At 39.4% G+C, this 14278-nt stretch overlaps 1 protein-coding gene and 1 pseudogene across 1 annotated transcript; both read left to right on the top strand.

The window, feature by feature from the left end:
• The first annotated feature begins 1160 nt into the window (after positions 1–1160).
• LOC108939861 (ectonucleotide pyrophosphatase/phosphodiesterase family member 7-like) lies at positions 1161–8778 on the top strand. The gene is made up of 5 exons (XM_029246983.1): positions 1161–1407; positions 4617–4762; positions 4911–5543; positions 7517–7757; positions 8651–8778. The coding sequence occupies exons 1-5, from the start codon at positions 1161–1163 to the stop codon at positions 8776–8778; spliced, it is 1395 nt and encodes a 464-aa protein (XP_029102816.1).
• A 3092-nt stretch (positions 8779–11870) lies between these two features.
• Positions 11871–13938, top strand: LOC108939860 (ectonucleotide pyrophosphatase/phosphodiesterase family member 7-like; annotated as a pseudogene).
• Positions 13939–14278: the final 340 nt, after the last annotated feature.

Genomic DNA, 14278 nt, shown 5'->3' with positions numbered 1-14278 from the left:
GGAGCTCATTTCAGACATCCTAGTCCTGCTTTCTCAAACCTGCTTTTATGTTTTTAAACATTATAGTGCTCCAAGCTTAACTTTCAGAATACAGTTGTCAAGTTTAAGACAGGTGATTGTTAATGGACACACACTGGATATAAGCCCTGTGATTCCAAGTCATCCAGTGAAAATTTTATGCAGGTAACGAAAGACATACTTGCCGAAAAATCTTTTCCACAATATATTATCCAAGGGGCTGAAGTTCACTAGTACTGCAGTTCTGCATTCATCATCAAGAAATTAAAGACTACATTAGCAGTGCCAAAACATGACCATAGTGAAATTTAATATGATTTTCTTCTATGTTTCAATTTCAAAATTTCATAGGCAAATGACACAACATAACACCTTTCAAGTGTGGGTCTGAAGCAGAAACCCTATTGACTGAGCCCAAAGGTCTATAGCACACACAAAAATGATGTCTCCCGGTTTTAAAGGAGCAGTTCATTCAGTACAACTTGGTTCCTTTGTCCACTGCCCTATCAATTCCATTCCACCATCTATTCCACTATCCATTCCATTCCACCATCAGTTCCATTCCACTCTCTATTTCATTATCAGTTCCATTCCACTGTCTATCCAACAATCCATTTCACCATCACTTCCATTGCACTGTCCATTTTGTCATCCATTCCAACCCACTGTCCGTTCCACAATCCCAGCTGACATACATGCTCCTTTCACTGTGTACGATCTGTATACCAAAAGCTAGGAAAACACTGACCAAATCAGACAAACAAATAGGAAAACACTGGAAGTGTTTGAATTATTCAGTTTAAATTCTGCACTTTGACATGGGATCCAGAAGGCAAACTTCTTAAAGCTGTTGTACTTCAAGGTTGCGTGTTTGTAGATTCAGCTTATTTAATGACCAGGTTCTTTGCACGAGACACACCGGTGATTAAGATCTGTCTGATAAGATATGGTTAAACAGTTTGCTCATAAACCTTTCACACGTGAAAAACCTTGCTGGAAGGACAGCAGCAAGGAAATCAGTGGGTAGTATTTGATCAGCGAGGACAGAGTGAGGGGCATATCGTGTCCTTCTAGCGTCTCAGAGAAGTGATCTCAACTGGTTTTGTTGACAGCGTTGCTGCCTCTGACACGCTGCCCCCACCATGCTGTTCACAGCCTGTCTCTTCCTGCTTCTAGTGTCCATCTCCCAAGGGGCTCCCCTGAGCAGCTTCCACACAAAAGCCCGAAACAAACTACTTCTAGTCTCCTTTGATGGATTCCGCTGGGACTACGACCGGGATGTGGACACCCCCAACTTGGATGCCATGGCAGAGGATGGAGTCAAAGCCATCTATGTCACTCCACCATTCCTGACTCTCACTAGCCCTGTACACTTCACCTTGCTGACAGGTAATGAGATAGATCAAAAAAAAACCTTTATATATTATATATATTGTATATATTTTACATATTGTATATATATTGTATGTACTGTAAAAGATGGTATTAATACGAAAAGATATTCAATACATGTCTCCTGGTAATGTTAGACTTTTTAGCCAAGAAGTATGTTACTGAAGGAAAAGGTGCCGTGCAAAAATCAAAATATAAAAGCTAAATATAACACAATGTAACAGAAATTATATTGTGTAAATTTTTTTGCATTTTCCATTTAGTTTTGTTACATTAAGCATACTTTTGGCATGAGTTCATCCCATATGCTGGTTTTTAGAAAAATATTCCACATTTTTGAAATGAGCAAATTTTGGGGAATTATGGCACCAGGTTCCAAGCATTAAATATTCCAATACTTTTTAGGATCTGATGCTTTCTAGAATATTTGGTACTTTTGGGAATGTTCTGGGGCCTTCTGGAGTCTTCCAATGGCTGTAAAATACCAAACTAAAACTGACACTCTATAAGAACTAGTGGCATTTTTGTAATCAGTAAACTTTAACTAATCATAATCAATGGAAAAATTGACATAACTAAGAACTTTCAAAAAACGGGTTCCATTGTGTATTCTCATTTCAATGTACACAACAGTTAAAAAAGTACTTAAATGTACAAAAGTTCAGAAGTTTTCTCAGAAAATAACACAAAAAAAATGCATTGAAGTTGAATTGTTGTTTAGAATAACAATGTTATTTTAGTTAATGTGGATGTTCAGCCATACCATACGGGCCACCTGATAGTGCACAGATTGGAGCTGCTGCTTTTGGATTCACAGTTTGTCGGTTCACCTACAGCTGTAGTACCCTTGAGCAAGGTACTTACCCTTAATTGCTCCAGTAAAGTTGCCCAGCTGTTTCAATGAGTAAACAGTTGTGGGTAGCGTTACATTGTAAGTTACTTAGGAGAAAAGCATCGACTAAATGGAAATTTGTATTACTGAATGAGTCCATTCAGTTTGTTGTACAAAACTGTCATTAATACTTTTAGCAAAAAATATAGGATGAACAAAATATTGGAAATGCCACATGAAGAGGATAACCTTTAAATTAAATAAATTACTGCTACAAATGCAAGTGCAACTGATGTTCACTACAAATAGGTGCCAGCTGAAAAGATGTCAGACTATCTGAACTATAATGCGAAAGTTTTTAAAGCAATACGAGGCGGCTAACTTATTTCGAAAGTGGCCTGGATATTCAGTGTCAAATTTCGAGGTGTATCTGTCACAAGAACAGAAGTTACTTCATCTGCCAAGGGGAAAACTGTTGAAAACCATGGCAGCATTTGGTAAGCAAGGAATAACAACAAAAAAGGGAGAGTTGTTGCAAGTCAAAGCTTGCTGACAGAGTAGATGGACACACTAGGAAAGTTGCTAAAAATCACAGAACAACAGCTCTGAAAATTACCAAAGAACCAAATCAGCACCTTATGATGCAGTCTTTTTTGTGAGTTTCACAGAGTTAGAATTTATAGTACTGGGGATCAAAAAAACTTTTATCCTAAAATAACGCGTATATAGAACCTGGAATAATGAATAAAAACCGCTAAAAAAGTATATATGATATATGATCTGATATGGTGTATTGTAGTTTTCTTTCATCCACACTAGACTCTGCTTGCTGAAAGCCAAAGCATGCATGTACATTTGTACAGTAGACGTGGTGGTGTGTGTACTTATATGTGTATATACTGTACACACACACAGTGAGAGAGGGACAGACACACACACATACTCACAAACAGGTAGTCATACTGAGAGATGTTCTGTGTGCTCATATTACAGCCAATGAATATAAAGCTGTTTTAGAAAAGCAAATGTTTGTACGTTTTCCTCAAACTGTTACCAGATTTCAAAATGACAGCACACACACTGTAAAAATGAAGTAAACAGTAGTTTAATGAATACCAGAATTACGTGAAATTCCTTCCTTGAGCAATCTGAGGGTTGCTCATAACATTTTAATATTGAACCTTTTTTGAAAGTTCTGGAGCGTGATGTATAGAACCGAATTCTATCACCAGTCCATAAAAAAACTGGTAGCTGTCTTTGCAGAATGATTGATCTGTATGGCAACATTATGAGAAGGACTGAACTGTTACCAAAGCAAACAACTGTCCTGTTTCTTTTTCATTGCTTAATATTCACATACACTTTCATATTTTCAATATATGACACATTTACTGTGTCCACAAAGCTGGATGGATGATTAAATTAAGATGTTAAACCATTTTCCCCAATCTGTGAACAGTCACCAAACTTTGGAGAGTTCTCTACAAATAAAAATCAAATGGCCAATGAACAGTGTCAGGGTTAAAGACAGGCTTCTATTGCTGGCTTTTGCTTTTCAAGTTCATGAAGAGCAGCACCATCATACAGTTGTACATCGTACTGAAACTTAATTTAATCAAGCTGTTTAGCTGGGTAAAAGTCATACATTACTATTTCACAAGATCATCATCTGAATAGCAAAACACATAGAAAACAGGCTGTACACAATTTAAAAATTACATGTCTTTCAAAACATTTTGTGTGGCTATGAAGTATCATTATAGCAGCATTCCCTGTATCACAGCATTATCATATGAACGATTTTATGGGCTTTCAACAAATCCTCCTAGATACAAATTTAGTACATGCACTGCTTATGGGTTTCCTGTAAAACTTTTTTTATTTTGTACAGAGTTCAAAAACAGCTAAGTCAAAAGACGCTAAAAAATATGAGTACTTGCTGATACAGCACTTACTTGACTTGCAATATATCTTCTATCGCTAGGAACCCTTTGTGGTGTGAAAGTGGTCAAACAGGCAAGAGAGTGGTTCAGTATAGTTGGTTGTGGAAAAAAGTATTACTAAAAATATAAACAAAAGGGCATTGTCACCCTGTTAAGCCAAGAATTCTCCAAAATACAAACAATAACCTAAATTGAAAGCAAAAAGGATAAAATTCACAAGTCTTCTTCAACCAATTTCTCCACTACTTCTCCACTAGTCACCAAACTATCTTTGTCTAGTTTTTTTTTTTTTTTTTTGTTATGTTCAGTGGCTGGTCTTCATTATCCAGGGAAACTGGCTTGGGTTGGGAGTTGTCTGTTAAGTTCAGCCTCATACCATGGCATCATTCCATCTTCCACCATCTCACAATTTGAATGGTTCTTCATTGTAGGGAGGTACATTGAGAGCCATGGCGTGATCCATAACATGTGGTTTAACACAAGCAATCAAGAGAAGAAACCATATTACATGACTCAGTTCGTTAATGAATGGTGGGACAATGGCAGCCTGCCTATTTGGATCACGGCACAGAGACAGGTACAGCAAATGAGATAACATTGGGAGATGGTTTGTAATACTTCATCTCATCATGAAACAGACCTTACATCTCTGCTTCTGTATGTTTCTCACTCTGGCCACAACTGTTGCCTGTACCCCTCTCCATACCCCACCAACCTTTCCACAGGGTCTAAAGGCTGGTTCTCTTCACTTCCCTGGCACAGCTTCTACATACCAGGGTCAGAAGGTACAAGTGGCAGAAGTGGAACCACGTTTTTATGATTACTCTAATGAGGCAGCATGGCAGGAGAATGTGGACAAGGTCATAGAGTCCTGGTTCAATGAGCAGGACCTAGACTTTGTATCTTTGTATTTTGGGGAACCTGACAGCACAGGACACAAATATGGACCTGACTCCCCAGAGCGCAGAGAGATGGTGAAGCAGGTGGACCGCACAGTGGGGTACATCCGCAGAGCTGCTGAGAAATACAGCCTCACAGAAAACCTCAACATCATCATGACTGCTGACCATGGCATGAGCACAGTGCTGAAGAAAGGCATGGTCGATGAGATCATCTTGTCCAAGATCCCTGGATTTTCCTTCCGAGACATTGCGTTCCATTTGCTAGATTATGGCCCTGCTGGCATGCTGTTGCCAAAGGAAGGGATGCTGGACAAAGTGTACAACACTCTGAAAGGTGCCCATCCCCACTTGCACGTCTACAGGAAGGAGGAAATTCCTCGTCGTTTTCAGTACTCCAACCATCCTCGCATCTTGCCCATTTTCCTCTATGCTGACCCTGGATATGTCATCAGTAGTGTGAGTTTATCAAAAAACTTTCAGTCTGAATTTTATCAAGCTATTTGTCTTTAGATAGAACCGCATGCAACGGTAAAAAGGTATACTTTGTACAGAGTATACTTTGTACACTACTTTGTAGAGTATACTTTTCCACAAAAAAGCCTGAGACCGTAGGCTGAAATTTTTCAGATCATTCTATACATTACTCCTGTTACAAATTCAAGACTTCTCTGCACTCTTTTTTGTGGAGGTGATATACTGCTTTCTTAATATACTATAAATACTGTTTCATAACATTGTTTTTCACAGAGGCATGAATAAGTAAAAGTAGCAAGAAAGACTTTGAGTTCATTAAGCAGTTGGTGACAAGCAAATAGACTATTTCTGACCAGATGTGAATTAAATTTTAATCTGTGCTGAAGGAAAAAGTACATCCCAATACCCTCCCAGCATCAGCAGGGTTTTGCTGGCGGCATAAAGAGATCCCCACTGTCATTAAAGTATTCGTGCACTAGAAATTCACATCGGCTCTTAGATCCGACTGATCATTCAATTATTTTAGCATCGCAGTCATGGTGTATCATTGTAACTTCTGAAATAAAAGCCTCAGATGATATAAAAATACACAATAGTGAGATTACAGGCCCCTTTTGTGATGGTATTTGCTGGAGGTTCATCCAAACCTGCGTGAGGATTATGCCATAACATCAGTAAGACATTTTTAAGACGAGCATTTATAGTGCCACATTCAGCTGAACAAAGGCATGAGTAAATAAATTCACAGCTGCTGGACTTTTTAATCATGGAATGAGCTGTCCCTCTTAGTGCTTTCATCCTTTGTAAGAGGCGGCCTAATAAACACCACTATTTAAATCTGAGCAACAGTTCCCCAACTATGGCTTCTGACCCTTTCATATATCGCCTGCAGAAATATGTGGGTGGAGAAATACCAAGCAAAGAAATCAAAATGTGCATGAAATTCGAGCATTTCTGGAAAGTAAGAGTTAGCAGAGTTAAAACTGATAAAACTAGTGCATCAGTTTAAAGTCGTAGCTTTTTGTACACCTAATTTTTATGGAATTTAGTAGCATCAACATCAATGCTTCCTATATGCCAGTTTAACAAGAGCTGCTGTTCCATGTCCTGTGCATTGACAATTAATATTGTAGCTGACACTTTCCGCTAAAGCAACTGACAGTGTTAAGCTACTTACAATTATTTACCCATTTAAACAGCTGGGTAAGTTTACTGGAGCAATTTAGGGTAAGTACCTTGCACAAGGGTACTACAGCTGCAGGTGGGATTTGAACCTGTAACCTTTGGGTTCAAACGCAGCATGTCTAATTATTACATTACTAGCTGTCCCATTTTGAACAAGGGTTACTGTTTTTCTCCCTGAGCATATATGTATGCATTTAAACTGACCAAATTCAGCCTTAATCATGGAGCCGTTGACAGTTAAGTGAACAAAGAATAAAACATGAGAACAAAAATGTAAGCATTCTTGATCCAGGGGAGACTCTGTTTGTGGTTTACTATGAACAAGAAACTAGAAGTATATTATTAACTGAACTTAAATTTAAATTTGAATATAGTGTTTTTGAAATTAGTAAAATGGATAAAAATGTTCTGAGTAACTGAAAGTTTCATGGTTGCTAAAACAAATCTCCTCACATGGTTATTCAGAGGAGGTTTTTCGGGTTTGGCGGAGGGACTTAGCGCATCACTGTTCTTCGTGTGATCTGAGATCACCCTCTGCTGGCACTTAAAGTTATAACAATGAGATCACTGATGCAGGGTGCCTTGTAGAAGCAGAAGCAGCATCACCAATTATAATACCATTGTTTCACACATGAATAATTCCAGTCACTAGCCCATCTAATATACACTTCAAGAAGAAAACATGCAGTCTAATGTAACAGGGCAATAGCAATCCGCTGTCATCAGAAGCACTAATTCATCTTTCCTTTCAATCATCTGCGTTGCCGCAGCTGTTTCCAGTCCAATTCAACAATGGGGCGCACGGCTTTGACAACCTGGAGATGGACATGAAGCCCTTTTTCAGGGCCGTGGGGCCCGACTTCCGCAAGAACCTGGTGGTGGGACCCTTTGAGACAGTGAACATTTACCCCCTGATGTGCCACTTACTGGGCATCACGCCTGAGGCCAACAATGGCTCCCTGGATGCGACACGACATCTGCTGGCCTCTGAGGAATCTTTGTCCAGGAACGGTGAGATCGGACCTCTGCTCATCTAACCCCGTTCTCCATTATGCGAGCATGGTGCTTGTTTTCAGTTACCACAGTTTAAGTGGTGCTTAGCAGCCTTTACTGACCCACAGTCTGCTAGGCCATAAAGCCTTCACAGAAACTTGCTGTGACCCGCACCATGTGACGAAAAACAAATACTTATGTAATGATGGACTCAGACATTGTTCTTGATATATATATATTTTTTTATTTTAGTATGGAGATAAAGCAATCGTAAAATGTGTATAGTGTCGTAAAACAAATACTGTGTAAGTCATATCATAAGTGACAATAATGTAATTCTTTGAAACACATTTGAAAGTCAAGTGTACTAGAATGATAATACACATAAAAGTTCTGTTGTCTGCTATAGAATCATAAAACATTTATCTGCTGTTTCTTTCCGAGTTTATTAAACAAGGATGAGATTTGTAAAAACAGCTTGATATCGCAGTAAATTGTAGGATTTGTAGTGTCACTGCTGCTTCAAATACACTTTTTATCTCTGTTTCCCCTTATTGTACTTTTACCTTGGAGGACAGGAAACTTACCTTGAAAGAGACTGGCTGCTAAATGAATACATGTAAATGCAAATTTAGCATATTGTCTCCATCTCTGGTGTGGCACAGAAACACTGAGCCTCGTCAATGTTGCATTTATGAGATTCACAGTGATTTCCTTCTCCTCTGAAAAACAGGAGGAGGATGTGCTCGCATACTGAGTGGCATCTGAAATTGGACTGTAGTGACATTGCCCACATAGAAGAGTTTTTTGGAAATTCCGTTAGCAGGTTATTGAATGTTCATCTAGCTTTGGAAAATGACTCGTATGAAAGTTAATACGTTGTTTCCCAACCATTCCTCGTTGTATTTCAGGTTCAGAGAAGAGTAATGTGTCTCGTGCCTTCACTGCTTTGGCGGCAGCAGCCGGGTTTCTCGTCGTGGCCTTTGTGGCGATCATAGCGCATGGCGTGTATAAACAAAGAAAAGGAAGTCAGAGGTAGATCCCAAGCATCACTGATATTTCTCTCTGCCTTTGTGGTTTTACTGTTGTAATGACAAAAGTCATGGAACATTTGTCACATATTCCAAAAAAATGATTGTTTCATACATGCATGAACACAATGAATGATGGAAAGTTCTACTTACTTATGGAAGTAGATATTCTTTCTAAACTGACACTCCACTTCTCCAGGTGTGGAGATTTATTCTTAAGTATGATTGGCTCAAAACAAGTGAACCACACAGGAGCCATATTTCAGGTTACCAGACAACTTACTGAACCACTGTCGATTACAGTAAACATCTGAACCACTACGAATGAGCAGTGAACAGTGTCATACAACTTTTTAAGCAGCATGTGCTGGGGTTAGTCTGGAGGCATGAAGATGGCAAATTCCACTCTAAGAGGCTATGATGTGCAATGTCAGCAACAGTGTAATTTTTCTTTATGTGATTTCAGCTCTGGGGAAACTGCAGTTGTTCAGAAAGAAGAGCATAACAAAGTCAACAACAAAGAGACATCCTTCTGAGAGTATTGTTGAGAGAAACTTTGAATGCTGGACTGTATGGAGGACAAAGGAGGAGACCCCCAGAGCCCATACAAACATTATCTACCGAGTTGACCATATTCCCTTTAACCTGGCTGATGTTGTCTTGCAGCAAGACTCCATCTGGTACCATCTGCACTGTAATAAATCACTTGTCTTCAGCACAAAACATTGCCACACGGCATGTAATTTCTATGCTGATCAAGCTGATCAAGACAAACATCACTTTTGTTGTGACATCATGAGGCGGTGACTGTAAATGACAAAGATGAGTATAGGAATTCAAGGAGACTGAAGGAGGATATAATTATACAATAAAGGGGTTGTTGCTAAACTATTTACCATTTTTCCATTTGTTCATTTATGCCTGTGAGTTATTAGGTGTCAGCCAGCCCAGGGATTTTAAAGAAATATAAGTCATCGCTGAAGAAATGTATTCATATATGTAATCTATATAAATTACATATAAAGTGAGGTGAAGCTCGAGCGAACAGTTTGTAAGTTATAGATAAAGTTTTACATAGCGAAACTGAAAGGAGCAGTTGTTGCAGTCTTTAGCCATGAGCATTAAGTAGGGTTCCCCAATTAACAAAAAAATGTATGTGAGTGAATTAATGCTATAGCCTTGAAAAATATAAAACGTGAAGGAATGAGCTTTAATGTCATGCAGCATTTCTAGCTAATTAATTGGCTGTTGCACTAATAATCAATGATACCAAACCTGTGCAATTAACATTTAGGTGTTTTATTGTTTTTGACTAGCTTTCACAAACCCAATAAGCAAAGCAAGTGTCTAATCAGTATGTCTGGAACATGAATGAGTGAGATTTTAATGAATGTACTGTACTTAAAGTGCACATTGACACTTGCACTATTCAGTAAATACTGAAGGAATTTCATTCTAGTTCACAGTCTGAAATATACACACACTTACTGAACAGCCTGTCCAATACAGGGTCGTGGGGAACCAGAGCCTAATCCGGCAACTCAGGGTATAGGGCTGGAGGGGGAGGGGACGCACCCAGGACAGATGCCAGTCCGTCACAAGGCACCCCAAGTGGGACTCGAACCCCAGACCCACCGGAGAGCAGGACGCAGGCCAACCCACTGCGCTACCGCACCTCCCACTCTGAAATACTTTTGTACTAAGCACTGCATAATGTATAACCAAATTTACACACACACACACACACACACACACACACACACACACACACACACACACACACACACACACACACACATACTTTCTGAGCCGCTTGTCCCATACGGGGTCGCGGGTAGCCAAAGCCTAACTTGGCAACACAGGGCGTAAGGCTGGAGGGGGAGGGGACACACCCAGGACGGGACGCCAGTCCGTCACAAGGCACCCCAAGCAGGACTCAAACCCCAGATCCACCAGAGAGCAGGACCCAATCCAACTCACTGTGCCACCACGCCCCCCTCACCAAATTTACAGTAGTCTAAAATAATGACTGTGGGATGCATATAGCATGGCATAAAACCTACATAACTCAGCTATGTAATATGGCAGGACGCTGGACTCTGGGTTCAGATGGGGCAAAGAAGGATGCATGGACAGCATTCATTGCAAATGTTTATTGGAACATTGGTACACAATGAAATGATGCTCTCGGTCCAAGGACCCCTTTTCCTCAAGGACCTATACCTCAAGTCAGCCTTCCTAGCCTGCTTAGCACCCCTCAGGCTTTCTTTCTTTCCCACTTGCAAACACAGTTACTCCCTTATTTTCCCCATAAATCCCCACAACAGTTAAACACAATTCCATTTTACCCATAATTCAACTATTTACAATAAACACATTTTCCTGCCCAAAGTCACGGTAAAGCGGGTCGTTACAATATTACTTCACATAATCCTCTAAATATGGACTGTTGACTTATGTAAGGAAACATGTAAGATACTTTTGAACTTCTATGTGTTATCCAGAAAAGGTAGTGTTGGTGCACTGGGTTTCAAGTTCATTAGCTGTGGTCAATAAAGAAACTGAATATTGTGTCCTAGCCTGAATCATTGTGTTTTGAAAAACCTTAGTGGAAAAATTTTTCCAAAGCCTTAGTTAACATTCTGTGCATTTTTCACATCATGCAAATGAACAACTGATAAGCACATTGGTACAACAGACAAAAAGCTGAGGAAAACATCACAAAATCAACCAGGTAACTAGGTTCAGCTTGGGGAACTCAGTATTGAGCTTGGGGTAAGAAAATAAGCTTTCTATGCTAATACTGATTTCAAAACAGAAATCTGTAAAGCTTTCTCTTTGGTTAAAAATTCTGATAATTTACATATGTGCATAATCATCTCTGCGTAATGTAGTTTTATAGATTCTTCCTGAGAAAATATACAGCTCCATCATGAACTTCGGACCAATGCAGAATTTAACACAGACAACAGAAACAAGGGCAGAGATTTTTGATCAGTGAAGATGTAGGAAGGGCAATGTTGTGCACCATCAGGGTCTCAGAGAAGTGATTTCAAATTGTGTTTCTGACAGGTTTCTGTCTCTTGTGTGCTGCCACACCATGCTGTTCACAGCCTGTCTCTTCCTGCTTCAGCCCTCCTTCTCCCAGGAGCCCCCACAGAGCAAATCCCACACAAAAGACCAAAACAAACTACTGCTGGTCTCGATTCTACTGGGACTGTGACCAGGATGTGGACAACTCCAGCTTGGATGCCAAGGAGCAGGATGATGTAACCTATGTCAGTCTATTATTCCTGACCATCACCAATCCTAGACATTTCACCTTGATGACAGGTAATGAGACAGATACCAAAACACACATGTATTGGAGCACATGTAGTGGGGTTTTACAGTTGAGCATTTTGGGATTCAGTTTCATTTAGTGTACACCTTCAAGATTCCCACTTTGCAATGATTTATGAGAATGTAAAGTGCACTATGTAGCATGTTTTTTTTTCTCTATGGAAAAAAAGTTGACTGGTGTTGAAGATGCTGTTTGGAGATGCTGAAAAACTAATTTGACACAAAAAAAATTTACCTTTACCACTGACTGATTTGTATCGTTTGAGCTATGTGGTCATTCTGAATTCCTTATTATGACATGTTTTAACAAAAATTATCCATAGCAAGCAATATACACAGAAAAAAGATTTTGTTTGAACTTAACAACACACTAAGAAATAATCATGCCACTGTTCATTAATTGAGTGACAAAAGAAACGATAAAGGCAATGAAATCTGCATAATTTTAGCATTTTAATGCTGCATTTTACATTAAAGCATACCATCAACTCTAATTATTTCTAATAGAAAACTTATCATAAAAATACTTTTTCCATGTAACTTTAACTCAGCTAAAACTCTTATGTTTCTCTTGAATGATTGATTCCAATTACACTCTACATTCTCTGAATTCTTATTATGTAAAGCACTTGAGTGAAATATATCCTTCCTTGCCTTTATCTTGATAAATGAAAGAACATATGACTCAGCACATGGATGAAACTGTCATTTTAGAAATTCATTGTCATAAAGAACTATGTTTGTCAGATGGGCCTTGAGAAAGAGTGTGTCCCTCAAAGAAGTCCAAATTCTCACTGTGCACAGTGGGGGTTTAAACACCCACTAAGCTCTTTCATCTCCAAAACAACCTGGTGAACGTTGTTTCCTTTAGGTAGTGTTTAAAACTAACACTAATGTTCTTTTTATTATGGAAGTACACTGAGAACCAAGGCATGATCTATAACGTGTGGTTTAACACAAGAACTCAAGAGAAGAAAAACTACATGACTCACTTCATTAATGAGTGGACAATGGCAGCCTGTCTATCTGGATCATGGCACAGAAACTGATACAAAAATAAGATGCCATTAGGAGAGGGTCTGTAATATTTCATCTCACCATGAAATAGATGTCAAGTCTGCTTCTGTGTGTTTCTCATTCTGGCAACAACTTTTGCCTGTACCCCTCTCCATACCCCACCAACCTTTCCACAGGGTCTGAAAGCTGGTTCTCTTCACTTCCCTGGCATAGTTTCAATGTAGAAGGGTCAGAAGGTACAAGTGGCAGAAGTGGAGCTACATTTTTATGATTACTCTAATGAGGCAGCATGGCAGGAGAATGTGGACAAGGTCATAGAGTCCTGGTTCAATGAGCAGGACCTAGACTTTGCATCTTTGTATTTTGGGGATCCTGACAGCACAGGACACAGATATGGACCTGACTCCCCAGAGCGGAGAGAAATGGTGAAGCAGGTGGACCGCACAGTGGGGTACATCCACAGAGCTGCCGAGAAATACAGCCTCACAGAAAACCTCAACATCATCATGACTGCTAACCATGGCATGAGCACAGTGCTGAAGAAAGGCATGGTCGATGAGATCATCTTGTCCAAGATCCCCGGATTTTCCTTCCAAGACATTGCGTTCCATTTGCTAGATTATGGTCCTGCTGGCATGCTGTTGCCAAAGGAAGGGATGCTGAACAAAGTGTATAATACTCTGAATGCCCATCCCCACTTGCACGTCTACAGGAAGGAGGAAATTCCTGGTTGTTTTCACTATCCTTGCATCCTGCCTTTTGTCCTCTCTGCTGACCCTGGATATGCCATCAGAGATGTGAGTTGGTAATAGTATTACTGGAAATTTGGGTTCTATTCTGTTAAAATCGTGCAATACATTTGTGTAACAAAAGAGTGGTTTAATTCAGTTTATTTATTAAGAAAAAGTAATAAATTAATCAATCTGGAACTGACATCCTTCCATACGCTTATTTGCAAACTTGTAAAAAGTTTACTTTTACAAAAAGAAAAGGTGAACAAAATTAAAAAGCATTTTCCCATGTAAAATTGGAAAACCAGTATTTAGCTTTCTGTAGTGATGTCAAAAAGAAAACTGCATTCAAGAAGCAAGGCTGACTCTTTCATGCTGCATTCCTCCACATTTTCACAGTCCCACTCAACAAAGGGAC

The sequence above is a fragment of the Scleropages formosus genome, chromosome 20, assembly GCF_900964775.1.
Source record: "Scleropages formosus chromosome 20, fSclFor1.1, whole genome shotgun sequence".
Taxonomy (NCBI): Eukaryota; Metazoa; Chordata; class Actinopteri; order Osteoglossiformes; family Osteoglossidae; genus Scleropages; species Scleropages formosus.
This window is presented reverse-complemented; position numbering and strand designations above follow the sequence as displayed.